The 22,905-nt window shown below is 47.0% G+C and overlaps 1 protein-coding gene across 1 annotated transcript; it reads left to right on the top strand.

The window, feature by feature from the left end:
* Positions 1–27: 27 nt before the first annotated feature.
* Positions 28–22,853, top strand: DNTTIP1 (deoxynucleotidyltransferase terminal interacting protein 1). Its single transcript, XM_028121999.2, has 13 exons — positions 28–184; positions 761–831; positions 1,500–1,596; positions 5,954–6,052; positions 12,427–12,495; positions 12,736–12,792; positions 13,051–13,109; positions 14,212–14,257; positions 16,270–16,328; positions 16,430–16,490; positions 20,733–20,804; positions 22,326–22,381; positions 22,493–22,853. The coding sequence occupies exons 1-13, from the start codon at positions 80–82 to the stop codon at positions 22,629–22,631; spliced, it is 990 nt and encodes a 329-aa protein (XP_027977800.1). The 5' UTR covers positions 28–79; the 3' UTR covers positions 22,632–22,853.
* The last annotated feature ends 52 nt before the right edge of the window (positions 22,854–22,905 follow it).

Here is a 22,905-nt window from a genome sequence, read left to right on the forward strand (position 1 = left end):
CGGCGCGCTCCAATGACGTCACGGGGCTACTTTCCGGCCGGTGGCAGAGTCGGGCTGAAGTTGTGGGGCCGGGGGAGCCATGGGCGCCACTGGCGACGCCGAGCAGCCGCGGGGACCCGGCGGGGCAGAGCGGGGCGGCCCCGAGCTGGGCGACGCGGGCGCAGCGGGGCAGCTGGTTCTCACGGTGAGGACGCCCCCGGGGAGGCCGGGGCTGGGCCTGGGCTCGGGCCGGCTGGGCCTCGGGCTCCCGGGACCCTGGCCCGCGGGCGAGAGAACGCGGCGGCTGGTGCTGCCCAGGGGGTTGGCGTTTTCGCAGTCCGACGACCTGGATTCAAATTCTGGTGCCGCCCTCCTAGCTAGGTGACGTGAGCCAGTCCTGTCAACCCCTGAGCTCCAGTTTCCTCTTCTGTAAAATGGAGATGATTAGTGCCGCCTCATAAAGTTGTTATGGGGATGGGGTGTAAATGCGAAGAAAGCGCCCAGCACACCACCTGCCCCAGAGTAGTCCCTCCGTAAACACTGGTTCCCTTCCTCCTGCCGTCCCAGAAAAGGTGGGGGTTGGGACTTTCGAGGCAGGAAACTTTACCTCAGTTCCTCCACCCCGGCAGGGCCTTGCAACCGCTGCCCTCCCGCCTATCCCAGGGTGGGAGAGGTGCTAAAAGTACCCGAGAAACAGGGGTGTCTCCGTTTAACTTCATACCCTCCACCTCTACCCCAGTGTCAGGGGCCTCAGTGACATATGTTCCCTTGGTCCCCACAGAACCCCTGGAACATAATGATAAAGCACCGGCAGGTGCAGCGAAGGGGCCGCCGCTCACAGATGACAACAAGGTAAGGCTGGTCCTGGGTATTTGCCTCCCAGGCATTGGCTTGGGTGGCACCTTTGGGGTCCCCACTGCACAGAGCTGAAAAGAGATCATCAGCCATTAGAAAGAACACTGGACTAGGAAAGAGGAGAGTCAGCTTCTGTAATTCTGTGTGTGACCTTGGGTTGAATCATTGCCCCCTCTGGACTCACGTACAAAATGAGGAGGTATCATGGACTCAGCAGTGCCTGAGATCCCTAACGTTCACTGGGTTTTGTGGTTGAGGGCTCTAAAGAGGCAGAATAGCATGGAGGTTCAGAAAAAAGTGGGGCTAATAGTAGTATATTTCTCAGTGAAGGGAGAGAGCACAAGATGGACCTACGGGATGCTGATTATATTTCTTGACCTGGGTCGTGATTAAGTGGATGTTCACTAAAACTATTTGTTAAAGTGTATAGACTTTGTATTTCATTAAACACTTTAAAAAGGAATACTCATTTCATAGGGTTATTATGAAAATGGAATAAAGACATACATCTGTGTAGTTTGCACAGAACCTGGGCATGTAGCTTGTTTTCAGGTGAAGCTATCTAATACTGTCATTAAAGGAGCCTATGTCAATAATTGGCTGGGCAGACTAGGAAAGATACGTTTGGGTCATGACCCCTGACTGTGTCTCCCTCCTGAATGCAGTTTCACAGATCCCGCCATCTCCATGGACCTCCTCCGAGCTGTCCTGCAGCCTAGCATCAATGAGGAGATCCAAACTGTCTTCAACAAGTACATGAAGGTGAGAGCGACGGAGACCCATGGGTGGGCCTTTCCTACATCACAATCCCCCTGGCTCTCTCGAGTACGCACAGAGGTGTAAAGTCTTCCAGTTATGAACTCCTGAGAACTTTTACCCACTCTCTTTGGGGGTCATTTAAATACCTCTTCTGCCAAGCTACTATGAGGACAAAATAATTTAAGCATAATGTGCTCAGCACCATGCTTCAAATAAGTGTTTTTATTACTTGTTTAACAGTATCAACATTATTATTATTATTTAAAATTCCTTTCTAGGCTTCTAAGTAAACTTCTACATGGCTCTACCTGATTGTCCCGTAGATGCTTCAAACAGCATATTCAGAACTGAACTTTTTCTTCCTAAACCTCTTCCTCTTGTGTTTATTCATTCAAGAAGTATTTACTGAGCTCCCACCATAATAGCACTGTTCAAGGCACTGAGGATGTAATAGCGAATGAAGTGAACAGTGTCCCTGCCCTCTTTAAACAGATACGTACTACATTAGGGAACGCCGGAGAGAAGGGGGAGAGAGTGACCAGTGGGGAACAGTAGTGGTGTTTCATAGCGTCCAGGAAAGCCACATGTGAGCAGAGACCGGAATAAAGGGAGGGAAAAACAAGCTATGCGGACACATCAGGGGAAAGTCCAGGCAGAGGGAACAAGGGCAGACGCCCTGAGGCAGGAGTGTGCTTGGCACATTGAAAGCAACAAAGTCTCCAGTGTGGCTGGAGCAGACTGGGGCAGGGGGAGGGTAATAGGAGAGGTAATCAGAGAGGAAATAGGGGCCCAATTCATGCAGAACCTTTTGAGGCCAGCCTTTAAGGATGTTGGGGTTTACTCTGAGTAAAATAGAGGCTCTTGGAGAGTTTTGAGCAGAGCACTTAATCTGAACATTTTTAAAGGGTCGCTCTGACTGATGTGAAGAGAATCATCTGCAGGAGGACTAGTTAGGAGGCTTGAGATGATAGTGGCTTGAGTGTTAGCAGTAAAGGTATTGGGAAAGAGTGAGATTCCATGTGTATTTTAAAGGTAACAGCGAGCTTTGCTGATGATTCAGATGTGCAGGGTAAAAGAACAAGAGAAGTAAACTCAGCAGTTACCTGTTCTGGGCAACTATAAAAACAAGCCACTGACTTGCTATGAGGAAGACAGGAATGAGCAGGGGGAATCAGGAGCTCAGTTTGGGACACGTGAATTTGAATGCGACTACCATTCACTTAGAAACCAGAAGCCAAGGACTCTGCCTTTCTTTCATCTTCCCATCCAGTCAGAGTCCCGTACATTCCACTTCACAATCTGTCATGCCCTTCTTCCTCGCCTCCTCCTTGGTTCAGGCCTTCACATTTTCTCTTACCCAGGCTCCTCCTGTAATCCCCGACTGTCGCTCTTCTTCCCCTCTTTCATCCCACTCTCCCTACAGATGCCAGTGACCTCTAAGGTGTAAACCTAAGGGTGTCCATCCCCTATTTAAAATCCCTCAGTGAGGGGTGCCTGGGTGGCTCAGTTGGTTAAGCAACTGCCTTCGGCTCAGGTCATGATCCTGGAGTCCCAGGATCGAATCCCGCATCGGGCTCCCTGCTCAGCAGGGAGTCTGCTTCTCCCTCTGACCTTCCCTCTCATGCTCTCTCTCTACCATATTCTCTCTCTCAATGAATAAAAATCTTTAAAAAATAATAAAATAAATTTAAAAAAATAAAAATAAAATCCCTCGGTGAGCTCTTGGGTGGTTCAGTCGATTAGGTGTCTGATTTCAGCTCAGGTCATGATCTCGGGGTTTAGGGATCGAGCCCTATGTCAGGTTCCGTGCTCAGTGGGGAGTCTGCTTCTCCCTCTGCCCCTTCCCTCTGCTCGTATGTGCACGCGCGCTCACTCACTCCCTCTCAAATAAGTGAATGAAGTCTTTAAAAAAAAAAAATGGAAAGGAAAACATTTTTTCCTCAAGAAAATTTCTCTCCAGAAGCTCGTACAATTTTGTATTTATCCCAGCAGCATTTGCGAATCCCTTACGCAGGACCAGATTTCATTCTTAGGTCCAGAGTCCACTTACAGTCACCCCTGTATATTCATCACACTGCCCCCCTCACAGGCTGGCTGTAAAGAATCCAGATTGTTTTAGCTAGCTTTCACTTAGCCAGTAATCAACATTGAACGCCAGTATTAATCTCCAGTTCTTAGGGTTTTTGTTTTTGGTTTTTTGGGGTTTTTTTAAGATTTTATTGATTTATTTGAGAGAGAGAGAGAGCATGAGAGGGAGGAGGGGCACAGGGGGAGGGAGAAGCAGACTCCTTGCTGAGCAGGGAGCCTGACGCAGCACTCGATCCCAGGAACCTGTGATCATGACTTGAGCCGAAGGCAGATGCTTAACCAACCGAGCCACTCAGGCGCCCCAGGGATTTTGTTTTAAAGTGATTCATCTGACTATTCATTTAATTTGGCCTGAAGAATTTTCCTCTTCACCTCGTGAGGTTTCTAATCCACACCTCCTCGCTCTTCTCCTTGGTTGAACGTTAACAATATCAGGCATTTGGACTTCCCAAATATAAAATGAAAGTACATCCCCTTGGGGAGTGCCTGACTGGCTCAGTCAGTACAGCATACAACTGTTTTTTTTTTGTTTTTTTTGTTTTTTTTTAGATTTATTTATCTATTTGAGAGAGAGAAAATGTGAGTGGGGGCCGGGGCAGAGGGAGAGGGAGAAGCAGGCTCCCCATTGAGTGGGGAGCCTGATGTGGGGCTCCATCTCACGACCCTGAGATCATGACCTGAGCTGAAGTCAAGTGTCGGACACAACCAGCTAAGCCACCCAGGCTCCCCAAGCATGCAACTCTTAATCTCAGGGTCATGAGTTTAAGCCCCAGGTTGAGGAACGTGGAGCCTACTTAAAAAAAAAAAAAGAAGAAAGAAAGAAAAGGAAAGGAAAGAAGAGAAAGGAAACAAAGTACGTCCCCATAGTTGTCCCCCGCAGTATATAGGTACCAGAATTTTTCTGTGTGACGCTGTCTTCTGGAGACACAACTTGGACTCTTACTATAAATGTGTTCCTAGTGCCTCCATTTGGGACCATCACCTGTCCTTCAGTGTTTTCAGGCTCCAACTGTCCCTCTTCCACAGTGGAGGAACCTTCTGCCTTCCCTTTCCCCAGCTGATTGGGACTGCTGGTGTCCTGGGGCCCTGGCCAGGTCTCATGCCACCCATCCCACACATTTCTTTCGGATTGAGCAAGGTCAGAATTCAGTGAGGACCTTCTACTCTCAGGATCTTTTCTGGTCTGCCCTGGGCTGTTCACTGAGGGCACTGGCATTCTTTTTTCCTTCTACAGAAGTAATATAGGTATATTATAAAAATTGAGAGACTATAAATAAGCAAAAAAAGAAAGAAATCATCCATAATGTCACCACTGTTTTTTGTTTGTTTGTTTGTTTTTAAAGATTTTATTTTATTTATTAGAGAGAGACACAGCGAGAGAGAGAACACAAGCGGGGGGGAGTGAGAGAGGGAGAAGCAGGCTTCCCGCTGAGCAGGGAGCCCGATGCGGGGCTCGATCCCAGGACCCTGGGATCATGACCCAAGCTGAAGGCAGACACCCAACAACTGAGCCATCCAGGCGCCCCACCACTTTTAATTTAATATATATCCCTGTAGTTCTTTTGTCTTTCTCTGTTTGCTTTTTGCTGTTTTAAATAAATAGGCTCGGGCGCCTGGGTGGCTCAGTCGGTTAAGCGTCTGCCTTTGGCTCAGGACATGATCCCAGAGGCCCGGGATTAAGTACCACATCGGGCTCCCTGCTTCTCCCTCTGACCTGCTTCTCCCTCTGACCCTCTCTCTCTCACACGCTCTCTGTCTCTCTCGCTCTTTCTCAAATAAATAAATAAAATCTAAAAAAATAATAATAATAAATAAATAGGCTCATTCTATACCAAACTGTTTGATACCTTGCCTCCTTCACTTAGCAACATATCATAAATGCCTTTTCATGTCAAAAACATACTCTCCTATACCATCCTTACTGTAATTTTTAATATTTGCATATTATTTCCTGGTATGGATATGCCATGATTTATTTAAGCTATAATTGACATTTAGGTTATTCTTCGATTCTGTACTATTTACACCTTGATGCTGTAATGGCCATCCTCTGGGCACCTCCATGATTGTTTTCCTCCTTAAGACAGGATAGAGTGGGGAAGTACAGCTGGGATCTGACTCTAGATCTGTCTGATCTGAAAGCCACATTCATAATCACTTTTCCCTTCTGTATGAGAGGAAGATAAAAGCTTCTCTTTTATATCCAGTTTCCTTCAAGTTGTTGCAAATTAGCCGGTCTTCTGACCTTGTCCTGTGCTGTACTTCTCCCTAGTTCTTCCAGAAGGCAGCACTGAATGTCAGAGACAATGTCGGGGAAGAGGTGGACGCGGAGCAGCTGATCCAGGAGGCCTGTCGGAGCTGCCTGGAGCAGGTGAGACCCAAGCAGACAAGAGACGCACAGCCGTAGGCCCAGGCTTAGTCCTCAGAGCTCTACTAAGAAGTGTGATCACTTCATTCGTGGTACTTGGGGTGATGCCTGACAAGCCACTAGCCTCCAGAGAGGGCCCAGAACTGTTGCTGACAGAAGGGAAGTGGCTTCTCTCTACCCTATACTGGGATCGATGCTTTCACATGCATTAGCTCATTGACACCCAGAAGGCATATTTTTTTTTTTTTAAAGATTTGATTTATTTATTTGAGAGAGAGAATGAGAGATAGAGAGCACGAGAGGGAAGAGGGTCAGAGGGAGAAGCAGACTCCCCGCCGAGCAGGGAGCCCGATGTGGGACTCGATCCCGGGACTCCAGGATCATGACCTGAGCCGAAGGCAGTCGCTCAACCAACTGAGCCACCCAGGCGCCCCAGAAGGCATATTTTAATCCCTAGTTTCCAGATGAAGAAACTGTGGCTCAGAACAAGCAAGAGTTAGAACAGCTGAGGACTCTCTCACCTCTGCAAGTGGTGACTTCACTCTTCAAGTCACAGCCCCTTTTGGTACCGTGGGGCCTATCACCCTCTCTGCCTTCCTGCTTCAAGGGGTGTGCTCAGCAGAAATGACATCAAGTCTAAAAATGCCTGTGTTCCCAAAATAGAAGTGAACCTGTTTGTGTGTGTCAGCTGTTCTTATTAATAGGAATTGTCAGCATCACCCAGATTCTGTGCTTAACTGGGAAAACCACTAGCTGTCAGAGATGGAAATTTCTTCACATTCAGAGCCACAGAGGCTGGTTTGAACTTAGTTCTAGGAGGGTGATTCTCAGGAGATGAGAGAGTAATGTCTTCTGGGAGGTGGGCTGGCCAGCTGCTCAGGCACAGCCTCAGAAAAGAGCAAGACCACGGCCTGAGCCTCAGCTTTGGAGAGGGCAGAACTCCATCCATTAGTGCAGTGAAAGCTGATCTGCTTCCCATGGTCTTAATTTAAGCCAACCAAACTCCTCTAAGAGGCCAATTCATCACTTCACTCTGCGACTGGAGTATGTTATAATCAGTTGTAACATCTGCTGATAATAAAACATGGCAGTTTGCTAATGTTCTTATAAGTTTGAACTGAATCAAGATTAAATTGGTAAACCTTCAGTCTCAGTTGCATCCCAGAATGCTTTCTTGAGTTTATTTACCTCTCCAGCTAATATATATTGTGCACCATTTCTGTGCCAGGCCCCAGCTGCACTGTGCAAAATGGACACAGTCCTTACCCCCAGGTCCCTGACATTACTCCAGTAATCATTCAGTAGATCTGGAATTACGAACTGTTCTAAGTGCTATGAGCATAGGAGGCAATGAAGAGAGTATACAAGAAGGTAGAGAGCCCCGGGGGCAAAAGGGAGCAGAGTGCATCCAAGGGACAGAAAGAAGCCAGTGTTGCTGGTTTTCAGAGGGCGGAGAGAATGATACGTAGTGAGGTGGGAAAGGTAAGCAGGGGCCAAATCAAGCCAAATTACAGGTGTGGAGTTTTAAGCAGAAGAGTTGCCTACTGAGATTTGCATTTTGAGAGATCACTCTGGCTGCTATAAGGAGATTGGTTTGGGAATCTGCTCTGGAGATTAGAAGGGCAATGCATGAAACTCTCCAGGAGTCCCCGGGAAAGATGAGATGAAAGCGAACGGGGCATGATCTGTACTCCATGGATGGGTACACCTTTCCAGTCTCCTGAGTCCCCACATCCACCTCGTGGAGTCCCTTTGCCGGTATCAGTGTGACTGGGAAGCTGGAATATGGAACAGATGGTGTATGGTCAGAGCACAGGAATCGAGCACAGGAAGGTAGAAAAGCCCAAAGTTCAGCTGGAAACCACATGAATCAAGAAACTTCAAACAAGTCTTTTGACCTTTCTGTTCCTCAGTTTCCTTCTCCCTAAAATTGGGAGTAAGAATCCACCACCAGTGGTTTGCTATGAGAATTAAATGAGAAAATATATGCACACTACCTGTACCGTGTGGGTGCATACAACACAGAACATTCTAGATATTAAATACATGGGAGTTCTATTCATGATTATAGTACACAGCTGCCTCACAGCAGAGCCTGGCTTTCCGGTAGCCCAGCGTACTTGAAGTTCTTTGGGGTCCCCTCGTCTGAACTGCACACAGGACTTCTTGTTGCGTGAAAAGATTCTTCACATTGGATGTGAGACAATTCGAGAAGGGTTTTTAGTTTGTTTGGGTTAAGACTTGGTTTGTTTGCACTTCTGACACCACATTGACCATCTCAGTCGTGCTTCGTAATCTCCTTAGCTACCCCTTTCTGGTGTTTTTTGGGGGAGAAATAGCTGATCTTATCTATAGCCCGTTGCCTTGCATTTTTTGTTTGCTTGATTTTGTTTGCATGGTAATTGTTTTTGTTTGTTCATTTTATTCATGTGAGTAATACATATCCATTAAGAAAAATTTGGCATGGTAGTTAAGAATGCAGGCTTTCTCTTGATTTGCACTGTCCAGATATGAATCCTGGCTTTACCACTGACTAGCTTTGTGACTCGCGATGAGTTACCTCACCTTACTAAATCTCAGTTTTCTCATCTGCGAAATGGGTGTAGAGGTGCTGCATCATAGGATTGTTGTGAGGATTAAATGTGCTAATACTCTTAAGGCTTTTAGATCAGTAACAAGGACTCAGTAAATGTTAGCTACTGTGGGTTTGTAATAAAATTAGACTATAAATTATAAGGAAGAAAATTTAAATTTCTCATAGTCTCACTACCAGCAATAACTTCTATTAACATTTTGATGCATTTTCGTCGTTTACCTATGTATGTTTTTACACATGTGCGTTCATTCACTGGGGCACTGGAAATGCAATGAGGAGCAGAAACAGACCACCCTGGAACGCATGGTCCCCTTCGGCAGCCATGCTATTTCTCTGTTCTCTTTTACAGCGCGACTTTGGGACAGGGGGCTGTCGCTGGCTCCACTTTGTAACCTTCTGTTCATTCTTTTGCTCACTTTATTCAGTCCCCACCACTTCCCTGAAACCTCTCTTATATCAGGGTCCTCAGCAACCTCCATGTTATCAAATCCTGTGGACCCTAACTGTCCTCAGTTTACCCAGCTTCTTGGTGGCATTTATCACAGGGTCATTTCATGTTTCTTGGAACACTCCTTTCTCGGTTCCAGTGATTTGACTTTGCGTCCACTCCTCTTCAGCCTCCTGGACCAGCTTGCCTTCTCTTCTGTGGTTCGCTCTTATTCTAACTGATTGCCTCCAGTCCTGTGGCTTTGAAAACAATTTAACTGCTGTTGATTCCCAGATGTGTATCTCAGCCCTGAGCTGCTTCACTCTTGCCTTCTTTCGATCCATTCTCACAGCAGCCAGACCCATCTTTTTAAAGATGAACCAGATTGTGTCGCTCTCCTCTTTAAAACCCAGGGACTGGCTCCTGCCTGTTTCTTTAACTTCGTCTCATCCCACCCCCCTCCCCTTATTGGCTATCTTCTAGCTGTATGGAATCCTTTCTGCTTCTCCAGTATGCCAAGCTCAGCGTCTTTGCACTTGCTGTTCTCACTGCCCAGCATGCTCTATCCTTAACTCTTGATATAGCTGCCTCCTTTTCTTCAGATTTAGCTCAAATATTGCCTCATCAGAGAGGCCTTCCCTGGCCACTCCATCTAAAGTAGTCCTCCTAGGGAAACCTGGGTGGCTCGTCGGTTAAGCATCTGCCTTTGGCTCAGGTCATGATCTCAGAGTCCTGAGATGGAGCCTGCTCAGCGGGGAGTCTGCTTCTCCCTCTCCCTTTGCCCCTTCCCTCCCCACCACGTGCTCTTGCTGTCTCTCACTCTCTCAAATAAATAAATAAAATCCTTTTTAAAATAAAGTAGGGACACCTGGGTGGCTCAGTTGGTTAAGTGTCTGCCTTTGGCTCAGGTCATGATCCCGGGGTCCTGGGATTGAGCCCTACATCAGGCTCCCTGCTCGGCACAGAGCCTGCTCTTCCCCCTGCTTATGTGCTCCCTCTCTCTTTTTCTCTCTCTTTCTCTGACAAATAAATGAAATCTTTTTAAAAATAAAGTAGCCCAGGGGCGCCTGGGTGGCTCAGTCGTTAAGTGTCTGCCTTCGGCTCAGGTCATGATCTCAGGGTCCTGGGATCAAGCCCCGCATCGGACTCCCTGCTTGGTGGGAAGCCTGCTTCTCCCTCTTCCACTCCCCCTGCTTGTGTTCCCTCTCTCACTGTGTCTCTCTCTCTCAAATAAATAAATAAAATCTTTTAAAATAAAAATAAAAAAATAAAGTAGCCTCCCATCTCACTCCTTCCCCCACCTCCAGTTAATCTCCATCACCTTACTTGTTGATTTCTACCATTTATTTCAACCTGGAATTATTAATAGTTCATGACTTTATTTTCTGTCTCCCTTTCCACCCCCACCTCTGCTAAAAGCTTAAGCTTTACAAGAGTTGAGGCCTGACCTTGTTCACTGCAGTATGCCCAGCCCTAGAATATGACTCTTAATATGTGGACACTGAGTGTGTGCTGAATGTTGCAGGCGTGAATGAAGGAGGAAGTGAACAAATGGCAAACGAACAGGCAGGGTTCCTGCTCTCCTAAAACCTACAGCCTGGTTAGGCAGACAGGTATGAATTACAGTACCACAGAACGTGCGCATAATTCCACGCAGAGACTTGTGCACTCTTCATTGCAATGTTTGGAGGAGGTTTATGAGTCTAGTATTGGACTTAGCAACTGGGACCTCTACATATAGACACAAGGCAGACTGTTGTATAAATCTGGAGCTCAAAGGAGAGGCCACAGCTGAAGAGAAAAAAATCATAGAGCCAACATTGTGTGTCAACTGTACTCAAATTTTCAAAAATTACGGTGTCATCAGTTTATAGATGTTAACTGAAGCTGTGAGCATGATGAGAGCAGATAGAATACCAAATGGAAGAAGACAGAATGAATCGCATTGAGGAAGATGAGCCAGCAAAGAAGGCTAAGAGAGAGTGGCCAGACAAGTAGGAGGAAAACCAGGGAAGTGTGGCCATAGGAGCCAGTGGGAGAGAGTTTCCAGAAGAGGGGAGTGCTCAGGCCCATCGAATGCTGCTCATGGGAACACAACTCTTCACATAACCTACAGGGCCCTGCCTACCTTGCCACACTCCTCATTCACGCCTCTCTCCTCTGCCCATTATTTGCCAGGCCATCTTTTTCTTCAAACAAGCCAAGTCTGTTCCCACTTTGGGGCTTTTGCTCTCCCTGCTGCTGACACGCTTCTCCTCAGCTCTTCTGATAGCTGGCTCCTTTTCCCTAGCCCAGCCCAGCCCAGAAGGCTGCCTTCTCAGCACAGCCTCCCCTGACCGCCTACTTAAAGCAGCCCTCCCCTCTGCTAATTCTCTGTCACATCTGCCTGGGGTTTTTTTCCTCCACACCATTTATCATGATCTGAAATTACCTTGTTTGTTTATTTGCTTATTATCCAGATTGCCTGCGGAGTATAAGCTCCACAAGACCAGGGACTGTGCATGTGCTATTTACTACTGTGTCCCCAGCCACTTCTGTACTAGGGGCTCAATATTTATTAAATGAAAAGCAGCGGCTATTGAGGAATGTGTTATATTAATACATTTAGTTAGGAAAAATAATATATAGTATATATTTACATGGAAAAAAGTAATGAAGAATTTACATTGAAATATTAACAGTAGTCTGTGGATACAGAGATTTGGTTTTTTTTGCATAGTTTCATCTTTAATTTTTAGCAGTGATCATTAATTATAGTTGACCTTTGAACAAGGTAGGGGTGAGGGGCGCCAACTTCCTGCAGTGGAAAATACACATATAAACTTTTTCTTTTTTTAAGTAATCTCTGCACCCAATATGGAGCTCGAACTCATGACCCCAAGATCAAGAGTCACGTGCTCTACTGACTGAGCCAGCCAGGCGCCCCCATATATAGACTTTTGACTCCAAAAACTAATGGCTTATGTTGACCAGAAACCTTACCAATAATATCAACAGTTGATTAACACGTATTTTGTGTATGTTTTTTAGATTGTATTCTTATAATATAATAGACAAAAGAAAACGTTACTAAGAAAATCATAAGGAAGAGAAAATACATTTGTAGTACTGTACTGTTTTTATCCAAAAAAAAAAAAAACACTGTGTTAAGTGGGCCCGTGCGAGTCAAACCCATGTTGTTCAAGGGTCAACTGTACTTAAGTTTTTAAAAAAAAAAAAGTAGATATCTATGTATATGCATATCTCAGAGTGCCTTTGTACTGGCCATGAAAATATTTCAACCCAGTTTGGAGTTTTAACCCAGCAGTTACCCACCAAAATAGTGACTGTTAACACTTGATCTTTTCCCTTCAGGCTAAATTACTGTTTTCAGATGGAGAAAAAGTAATACCCAGATTGACCCATGAGCTTCCAGGGATAAAGGTCAGAATCACTGGGTCTGGGGTGTTGCCAGGGGAGACCAATGAGGCTGGGAGGCAGGTGAACTCTGTGGGCCCAGGGAGCTTCCACATACTACCCATTCGTAGGACCAGGTCCAAATGAGGCCCGGCCCGGGGAGGGGCTGGATGGTATAGTCCGGGGCTCTGTCTTCTGCAGCCCCTGGGGACCTGCCGATCCCAGGCACTGGCTCTCCACTGACCCCTCCCTTCCATTTTCCTCCAGCGTGGCCGACAGACAGAAGAGGAATGTGCCCATCGAGGAAGCCCCGTTCCCAAAAAGGTAACTCATCTCCATGTTTTCTGGCTGGGAAAAGGCCCTATAACTCCAGAAGAAGGTAGAGGGCTTCCTCCATGCACCGGGGGGCCTTTCTAGCCTGAGAGGTAGGCCCCCTGGAGATTGTTAACTCTCCCTGTTCACTCTGAAACCTCATTTGGTCTCTTTGGAAAACCATCTCTACCAAGTGACCCTGGACCTGCCAGTGGCATGGGGTGGGGCTTCCCACGTGGTCAGGCCTCTGACAGCTGTTTTTTCTGGCAGAGGAAGGGACGGCCTCCTGGACACATGCTGTCGAACGATCGGGCAGCTGCCAGCATGGTGTGAGTAGGGGCCAGCAGTGCAGGGAGAGCGGGGAGGGGGTGGGCCTGGAGGGAGAGAGGCCAGAGCTCCTCACCTGCCAAAATCAGATCCAGCTGTTTAAGTCACCTTGGAGGAGGGTTAGTCTGGTTTGAGGGGTGGGGAAAGAAGGCGCAGGGAGGACACTATTTTATCCTGCTTTTGCCCCAGAACTGTTTAGCCCAGCTTCATTAAATACCAGACCTGTTTTTATTGTTAGTACACATTGAATGCTCATAATGTGCTGTAACTGCTCTAAATATCTTATATACTTTACCTTCTAATCCTTACAGCCACCCTCTAGTGAAGGTATTGTTAATTTTGTAAATCAGGAGGCAGACTCAGAGGGGCGCCTGGGTGGCTCAGTCGGTTAAGCATCTGCCTTTGGCTCAGGTCATGATCCCAGCGTCCTGGGATCGAGCCCCGTGTTGGGCTCTCTGCTCAGCCGGGAGCCTGCTTCTCCCTCTGCCTGCTTGTGCACTCTCTCTCTCTCTCTCTCTCTCTGATAAGTAAATAAAATATTTCTTAAAAAAAAAGGAAACAGACTCAGAATTTTTGTCCAAGGTCAACCAGCTAATAATGAGCACAGTTGTACTACAAAGGTTTTTGAAGCAACAGAGTCTTTTCTTCAAATAAAACTTTATGTGGAAGTCTAATCGAGACAGCCACACCGGTTTGGTTGGGAGCAGCGGGGACAGTCTGAAACCACTGGCTTAGGAGATGGAGCAGTAAGGCCGTCACAGCATGGCTTGCCCCGCCCCCCCCCCCGCCCCGTACCTGCCTCCCCGAGGCAGCTCTGCGGCTCACAAACACAGGACGGGGGCAGCTGCTGTTGTTCCCTCCTTTTCACAGAGAAGGAAACGACATCTCAGAGAGCTTCCTGGATCCGCCCGTGTGGCTAGGTAACCTCAGAGCCAGTCCTAGAATGGCGTTTGCCTTTGTACATCCTCCAATGGCTTACCAGGAGGAAGGACCGCCAGGGCCAAAGCGAGAGTGTGTGAGGAACTCCCACCACCACCAGCAGGCTTTGTTCCAGTCCTAGGCCTCACCTCAGCGAAGTCACCTTTCTTCTTTCCTTCCAATCAGATGGAAACCAAAATCCTGTGAACCAATTCGCCGAGAAGGCCCCAAGGTATGATTATGTGAGCATGGGAATGACCGCTATCCCGGGGAGACCCACCGTGAGGGCAGGGGCTGAGGGATGTGCACATGCCATTCCAGAGCCACCCCACCTGTTCCCCAACCCCCACCCTGCACCCGCACCCCCACTGGCCTCCCAGAAGGATCTTAAACAGGGATTGGAACTAGGGGTGCTTAGTAGAGGACAGGCCCTGCCCTAAATCTTTTGTATGTCATCTCGTTTAATCTTTATAACAATCTTATGAGATAGATTCTGTTACTGTTCTGTGGTGTAGCATATTAAATGTAGTTATCGTATACACTTAATAACCTTGAACTTATATTAAGGCTCAGAGACCTGCCCAGAGTCACATAGCTGCTAAATGGTCATGCCAAGTCTCAAAGCCAAGGTCCATTGCCACCAGAGGCTATGCTCTTAACCATTAGCCTCTGTTGCCTCCAGAACAGTTGTTTGCAAGCTCTTTTAGCAATAGAATCCTTTCTTCAAATAAAATCATGAGTGGAAGCCCAGTAAGGTAGGTGAAAGCTCCACTGGCCTGGTGGAGGCTCTGTCCAGTAAAAGGGTTCCACCGCCGGTGGTACTGGCCATCTCGGCTCTCACACCAGTGACCCTGCCTTCCGTCTTAAACTCTGCTCCCTTAGAGCCAATAATCCTGCATTTCCCTGATTATTCAGTAACTCCAGACATCCTTTCTCTTTCTCATGAGTTCCTCTTCCTCAGCAGTGACCCATATACATGGGCGTCCCTCAGAATTGTCTCGCTGGCCCACTCCTGCCTGTAAAATTTCTGTGAATGCTCTCAATCATTCACTCTTAGGATTTCAGGGACCAGTGTATGCTGAAGTCACCATACCTTTATCCCTCACGTCTCTTTCTGGTTTAGAATTTACGTCTCCTACCATTTGCTAGACCTCCCTGCCTGGAATTTCTGTAGCATTTCAAACTCAGCCTATCCAAAATTGCAGTCAGAATCTTTCCTCGTAGACCTTTAGCATTGTCTGCTTTAGTCATCTTTCCCTCCCTCTTCCTGTCTAGATCCACTCGAGTCCTGGCTGATCCCACCTCCCACATAGATCACAGCTCCTCTTCCCTCCTTGTCATCCTTACTGCCATCTGAGCTCAGACCCTCATCTTCTCTCAGAAATGCTTTAGTACAGGGGCGCCTGGGTGGCTCAGTCGTTAAGCGTCTGCCTCCGGCTCAGGTCATGATCCCAGGGTCCCAGGATCAAGCCCGGCATCGGGCTCTCTGCTCAGCAGGGAGTCTGCTTCTCCCTCTCCCCTGCTTGTGTTCCCTCTCTCGCTGTGTCTTTCTCTGTCAAATAAATAAAATCTTAAAAAAAAAAAAAAATGCTTTAGTACAGCAACCTCTAAACTGCTCCCAGCCTATAGTCTTGCCATTTCGAATCCATTAGCCATGTGTGGGCGAGTGAGCTGTCTTTAAAGCAAATCTGGGTCTCCCTATTTAGAGACCTCAGTGACTCCGCATGGCCTACAAGATAAAGTGCAAACTCCTAAAAGCAGCACGCCCAGGCCTCTAGCCCCGTCTGTCTCTTCAACCTCCTCTGTTGCCACTCCCTAATCCGTGCTCTCTCCTTTTAGCTACGCGGAATCGCTCGTGGTCTCTCCGGCCTGCCAAGCCCGCTCTCACTTCCTCCCATTTATACCGTACTGTCCTTTCTTCCTCCCCACTGCCCTTCCAGAATTAATCAGGGAATTACCTCTGCAAGGGAGCCTTCCTGTTGCTGTCCCCCATGGCATCCCTCTCAACTGGCATCTGTATCCCTGCCTGTCTCATGCTGGTATAATTATAATTTCTGTGTCCCCCAGAAATTACTCATCTCTTTATCCCCAGTGTCTAGCCCAGCATATTGTCAATACTTGGTTTCTTGAATCAGCTGTTTGGAATAGTGGACAAGGATGGTGGTAGGAGAAGGCAGGAAAAGAGTATTTCCGTCCTGCCTGCCAGGTAAACCTCACCCTCACCAGCCTCTCTCTTTTGCATAGTGGGACCCAGCCCGGCTGAATGAATCTACCACCTTTGTGCTGGGATCTCGAGCCAACAAGTAAGTTCCAGAGCTTTGGCGCTGAGGGAGGGGACAACTTGGGGGCCTACCCCTAGGACTGCAGCTGCTGGAATCCTTACCACCCCTCCATTCCTTTTCAGGGCCCTGGGGATGGGGGGCACCAGAGGAAGAATCTACATCAAGCACCCGCACCTCTTTAAGGTAGGTGAGTGCTGCGAGTCAGGCAGGCCGTTGCAGTGTGTGCGGTGGGAGCTGTGGATGGCACCGAGAAGCTTGGAACAAACACTCATCTGGGACTCAGGACTTCTGTGTTCTAGTTACCCCTCTGCCCTTAACCTTTACCTCTTGTAATTTACTGAACATCCTGCCCCTCAGTAACAACTACTTTCCTAGTGTGCTTATTGCGGACCACACCGGGTTTCAGGTGCTGCACTTACTTTATCTCAGGGAGCTATCCTTTAAAACAAAGATAGCTCTCATTGTTTTACAAATTAAAACATAGGGGCGCCTGGGTGGCTCAGTCATTAGGCGCCTGCCTTCAGCTCAGGTCATGATCCGAGTCCGGGGATTGAGCCCCCCATCAGGCTCCCTGCTTGACGGGAAGCCTGCCTCTCCCTCTCCCACTCCCCCTGCTTGTACTCCTGCTCTCGCTCACTCTCTGTCAAATAAATAAATTTTAAAAAATTAAAACATAAAAAAACAAAAACGGGGGTAAAGAAAGGCTAAGTGACTTGCCCAAAGTTACTCAGCCAATAAGTGATAAGTAGGATTCCAGTCTGGGTCTGTCTTCAGCAAAGCCTGAGCTCTTCCCCATTACCTTATTCAATTGTCTATAAAATAAAGAGGTTGGAGCAAGGCAGCAGTTCTATCCCTTTTCAAAGAGAGGTACTTAGGTCTCTACTATTTAAGAAAATAATGGAGGGGCATGATATCAGTCACCCTCTTAAATGAATTTGTGTTTCTTCAGTCACAAAAGTATCCAAATATATTAGAAAATAGCACATGTGTGTTCAAGACATGTTCTTGCACCCATCCGTAAGGCTTGGGGTCCCAGAATTATGGCTCTGTCTACTACATTCTGTGCAAGTTCAGGTTCTTTGGGGGGTGGACCTTCTTCTTCCTTTTAAGTCTTACATCCTGAGATCCTCAGCACTGAGACAGTGTGAGCTACTTGCTACTTCATTTTCCTTTCAGTGTCTTCACTCCTGCTGTTCCCTCTGATGACCTTCCCCCCACCCCCTGGCTTATATCTCTGCCTGACTCTTCTGTAGGATCCACCTCTTCCAAAACCCTTCTTGCATCATCCCCCAAGTGTATGTGCTCTGGAACCTCCTTGGAACTCCAGTAGCACAATGGTTAAGAGTATGGTTTCAGTCCTGGTTCCGCTACTTAGTAGCCATGTGACCTTGGGCAAGTGGCTTCACATTTCTTTTTCTCTTTCTTTCTTAATTCAGTTTAGTTAACGTATAGTGTATTATTAGTTTCAGAGGTAAGATTTAGTGATTCATCAGTTGCATGTAACACCCAGTGCTCATTCCATCAGGTGCCCTCCTTAATGGCCATCACCCAGTTACCTCATCCCCCCACCTCCCCTCCAGCAACCCTCAGTTTGTTTCCTAGAGTTAAGAGTCTCTTATGGTTTGCCTTCTTCTCTGTTTTTATCTTATTTTATTTTTCCTTCCCATTTCTGAGCCTGTTTTGTTATCTACAAAAACAGAATGATACAGTCCAACCTTACAGGATTGGTAGAATTAGGGGAGAGTGCAGTAAAGCTCCCAGCGCACTGCCTGGCACATAGCAAGGGCTCCGTGAGCGTTTGATATTACCAGCACACATTCCCAATTCTTTGATCTGCCGTTTGTAATAAACTGCCGACCCACACTCATTACCAGTGGGAACGATCTTGCACTATAATCTTTCCAGTCTAAGAAGTGGAAGGAAAATGTTTTTGTTGTTTTAATTCTCTGTTTGTGACGACAGGCATCTTTTCACTCATTTAGCATCCATTTGTATTTCTTCTGTAAACTACCTCTTGTATCTCTTGCCCATTTTTCTGTCTTCCTAAAGGCATTATTCAAATTTTTCTTTTCCTTTTTAACTTTTTTTTTATTATAGAAATAATATATAAAACCCATTCTTACTGTAAAAAGATTCAATATGCAGAAGCTAACAGGGAACAAAACGCAAAGTTCCCTTCATTCTTGACTCCGAGTCTCCTCCCCTCGAGGCCACCACCGCCAGCATGGCAGCATCCTCCAGGCCCTCCCTGTGCACACACATGGGTGTGGGTGTGTATATGGCCTTCAGTGATATTTTTTGTTGTTGACTATACGTGTTAATAGCAATAATACATCTATAACTACATATTGTTCTCTGATTTTATTTTTTTTCACCCAAAAATTCATTCATTCATTGAACACATATTTATTGAGTGCTGAGCATTCTCAAAGTGCTAGAGATATAGCAGTAAACAAAATGTAGACACACAAAACTCCTTGCCTTCACAGAGCTAACATTCTAATACAGGGCCAGGTATGGCCTGTGGGCCAAATCCAACCAGGAGCCTGTTTTTGTCCAACTCGAATTTTTTATATTTTTAAAGGGTGATTTAAAAAAATAAAAATGGGGGTGCCTGGCTGGCTCAATCAGTGGAGTGTGTGACTCTTGATCTCGGGGTTATAAGTTCGAGGTCCACGTTGGGTGTAGAGGTTACTTAAAAATAAAATCTGTAAAAACAATAAAAAAAATAAAAATGGGCGCCTGGGTGGCTCAGTTGGTTAAGCAACTGCCTTCGGCTCAGGTCATGATCCTGGAGTCCTGGGATCGAGTCCCGCATCGGGCTCCCTGCTCGGCGGGGAGTCTGCTTCTCCCTCGGACCCTCCCCCCTCTCATGCTCTCTCTCTCTCTCTCATTCTCTCTCTCAAATAAATAAAATCTTAAAAAAAAATAAAAAATAAAAATGAAGGATATGCAACAAAGATGTATATGGCCAGCAAAGCCTAAAATATTTACTAGCTGGCCCTTTACAGAAAAAGTGAGCTGACCACTATAAATCTGTGGATGATATCTTAAAGATTTGTCCATGTTATTAAATTAAGTCTCCCTCATTTTATTTTTTTTTAAGGTTTATTTACTTATTTATTTGACACAGAGAGACACAGCGAGAGAGGGAATACAGCAGGGGGAGTGGGAGAGGGAGAAGCAGGCTTCCTGCAGAGCAGGGACCCCGATACAGGGCTCGATCCCAGGACGAAGGCAGACGCTTAATGACTGAGCCACTCAGGCACCCCCCTCATTTTATTTCTAACAGCTGTGTAGAATTCATAAAATGGCTATTCCATAATTTATTTCATTACCCCCCTATTAGTGGATATTTACGTTTTTCCAACAGTTTTGCTATTATGAACAGTGCTATCCCAAACATCCCTTGTGTACATGTGTGGGTGATTCTGCAGGATACATCCCTGGAAGTGGGATTGAAATCGGGATAGAAAATGCATACTCTTATTAAATTTTTTATTAATATTTATATTACTTGGGAAGTGAAATATTTACACACAAAGGGTAGTAACCATACAGATTTCTCAGCTTTGTCTCTATTTCAACTGTCCTACCTATTTTATAAAATCTACCTTTATTGAGCACTTTGTGTCAGATACTATCTTTACCACTTTTTATGCACTATCTCATTTATCCTTAACAAGCTTCTAAGTATTGATACTGTTTGTTTCACAGATGAAGAAACTGAGTCTCAAGGAAATTACTGCCCAGGTTGACACCATCTACTAAGAGGCAGGAACCTGATTTTTTTTTTTTTTTTAAGATTTTATTTATTTATTTGACAGAGAGAGAGAGAGGGAACACAAGCAGGGGGAGTGGGAGAGGGAGAAGCAGGCTTCCCGCGGAGCAGGGAGCCCGATGTGGGGCTCGATCCCAGGATGCTGGGATCACGACCTGAGCCGTAGGCAGACGCTCAACGACTGAGCCACCCAGGCGCCCCAGAACCAGAATGTAAACCTAATTCCAAAACCAAGTTCTTAACCGCAGTGCTATTCTGCTCCCCCCAGAGCATGACCTGTCCTGATTTTTGTTTCGGAAAATATGGTCACCATAACAGTTCATATGTGTGGTAAACTACCTCAGGTCATTCTTCGAAAAAGAGTAGAGCTCTAGAGTAATAGTCACCAGTCTGACCAGTGGCCAGAGTGCTGTGCTTTGAGAAAGGAAGGGGTAGGAAGTGTGCTAAACCTCTGGGATTTGGGTCCCATCCCCTGGCCTCCTGGGCTCAGCTCCGCTTGCTGTGAAGAGGTTGGCAAGCCCTCTGCATTCACCAGGCTGGGACGAGGTCTTGGTGAGAGATGCTCAGGGGCTGAGAGATGCTCTAGAACCAAATGAGAAAAGTTCCTCCCACTAGGCTAACATCTGTGATTTCATCCTTTCCAGTATGCAGCTGACCCCCAGGACAAGCACTGGCTGGCCGAGCAGCATCACATGCGGGCAACAGGGGGGAAGATGGTAAGCACTGTTCACACATGCCCAGCCAGGGACCCACCCAGCCCAGGGGCCAAGGGTCCGGCTGTTGGTGGCACTTCCTTCCATGTCTGAGACTCTCAGAGCCTGATGAATGTGGAAAAGGAGACTTGCCAGGGTAGAGAGGGCCCCTTTCTTCACACTGAAGACCAGACTTAATCCCTGGATTCCCTTCCCACACGCCACTCCCTCGCTCCCTCCTTCACCAGCCTTATTCAGACTATATTAGCTGTGCATAAGAATGGCAGGTGCACAGCACATGTAACACTACTTTTACCTCATGTGCCCATTGACAGATGGCTCTCACGGATCACCACCTCTTCCGCCAGACACAGCTGTAGGATCTCCCCAACACAGTGCTCCAGGCAGTACCTCCTGTCAGTAGGAGTTAGCACATGCAGTGAAACCTGTTTGCCACGCCTAGCAGCCCCTTCCAGAATCACCTCTGCTTAAAGAGTTCTTAGCTCATCAAGCAGCGACCTTGGGAAAACCGTCCTTGCATGCGTTCTGAAACTAGCAGGGCTTTGTCCATCACCTGCGGTGTCCCCCACCTGAGGACTCAGTCCCACCGCGGGGACTGCTCCTGTTAGAATTCAGTGGCCTTGCAAACCAGTATACCATCTCCTTTCTGGCAAGGAAACAATCTTCTGTTTTACTACTCTACTTATTCCTACACCCTGTTTAAGAAGATTTTAGGGAACTTACCACATACATAAAATGCAAAATAACGTAAATAAGAAATAGATGGGAAAAGGAAAGACAGGATCTAACATTAAGCCATGAACAAGACTAGCTTTAAAAGGGGTGTTTTTTTTTAATAGCTGACTTGGGAAACTAGCACACTTCCATGGGTTTTTGCAAATTCAGCACTAGGCCCTTCTCAGGGACATCTCATTGGTTACATAGTTCACAGTGCTCATAAGATGACAGATTACTCAGGGGACACACACAGATTACTCCTGACCCTAAGACTAGAAAGAACTGTCTCCCCCAGAAGACTTGCCCATGTGATGAATGACATCCCCTGTGTGGTAAGTGCACGAGAGGGCTCTCTCCCCCTGCAGACCATGGCACTGTGCCGCAGCCGAGCTGCAGGCCCCTGGTAGGAGACAGCAGTGCAGCTTCTCACGTTTGCCCTTCTGCCACGAAGTTCAAAGCCAGATCATCTCAGTTCCTAGAGTTAACATTACAGCTTCCTCCTCCTGATTCCCTGTTTCCATGTGTGTTTTGCTAGCTCTCTTGAGATTTCATTTTAAGCCACCCAGAGTCCTTTTCTAAAAGAGGAGGCGGCTGTAAGTCACCCATCTCCACTCCTTAACCCATAAATTTTCTATTTGAGTGAAAGGTTGTCTCACGGAGCTATTTTCCAGTCTCTCCCTACTCACTCTTCTAAACTGTAAATTATGCCCTCTCCCTTCCAGCCCTTACATTAAGTACATGTTTAATAGTATTGTTGAGTTGAAGTGAATCAGAGGCAGTGACCACTCTCCTTTGCTCCTGCCCCAGGCCTACCTCCTCATCGAGGAGGACATCCGGGACCTCGCAGCCAGTGATGACTACAGGTAAAGCCAGTCATCTAGATGTCCCCTGCGCCCCCCCCACAGTGGCCCCTTTGGGTGAGCCTGGGCCTGCACCCTCCTTGCTTCAACTCTCCTCCTCAATGTCTGTTCCAGAGGATGTCTGGACCTGAAGTTGGAGGAGCTGAAATCCTTTGTGCTACCCTCCTGGATGGTCGAGAAGATGCGAAAGTACATGGAGACACTACGAACAGAGAACGAGCATCGTGCTGTTGAAGCACCTCCACAGACCTGACCGAAGCCAAGTCCCCTGGCTACACTTGGCAGCCCTCTTCCAAGGCCCTGTCACCCACTGAGGCCACTACTGGGACTGCTCCTGGATGGATCTCAGCGGCATTAAGCTGTGCCTGGGCCAGTCTGTAGTGACTCACTACAGAGCACCCCCAGACTGGCACGTGGTTCTGTATTTGTAAAGTTATCGGGTTAAGAAGCAATTAAACAGTTTGTAATAAACACAGTGAGCTAGCTGTGCAGTCTGTTGTAGGGGCTGACAAAATACCAAGGGATCT

Source organism: Eumetopias jubatus, unplaced genomic scaffold (genome assembly GCF_037043125.1).
Source record: "Eumetopias jubatus isolate StellerSeaLion01/CBP00866 unplaced genomic scaffold, mEumJub1_p1.0 scaffold_9, whole genome shotgun sequence".
Lineage (NCBI taxonomy): Eukaryota > Metazoa > Chordata > Mammalia > Carnivora > Otariidae > Eumetopias > Eumetopias jubatus.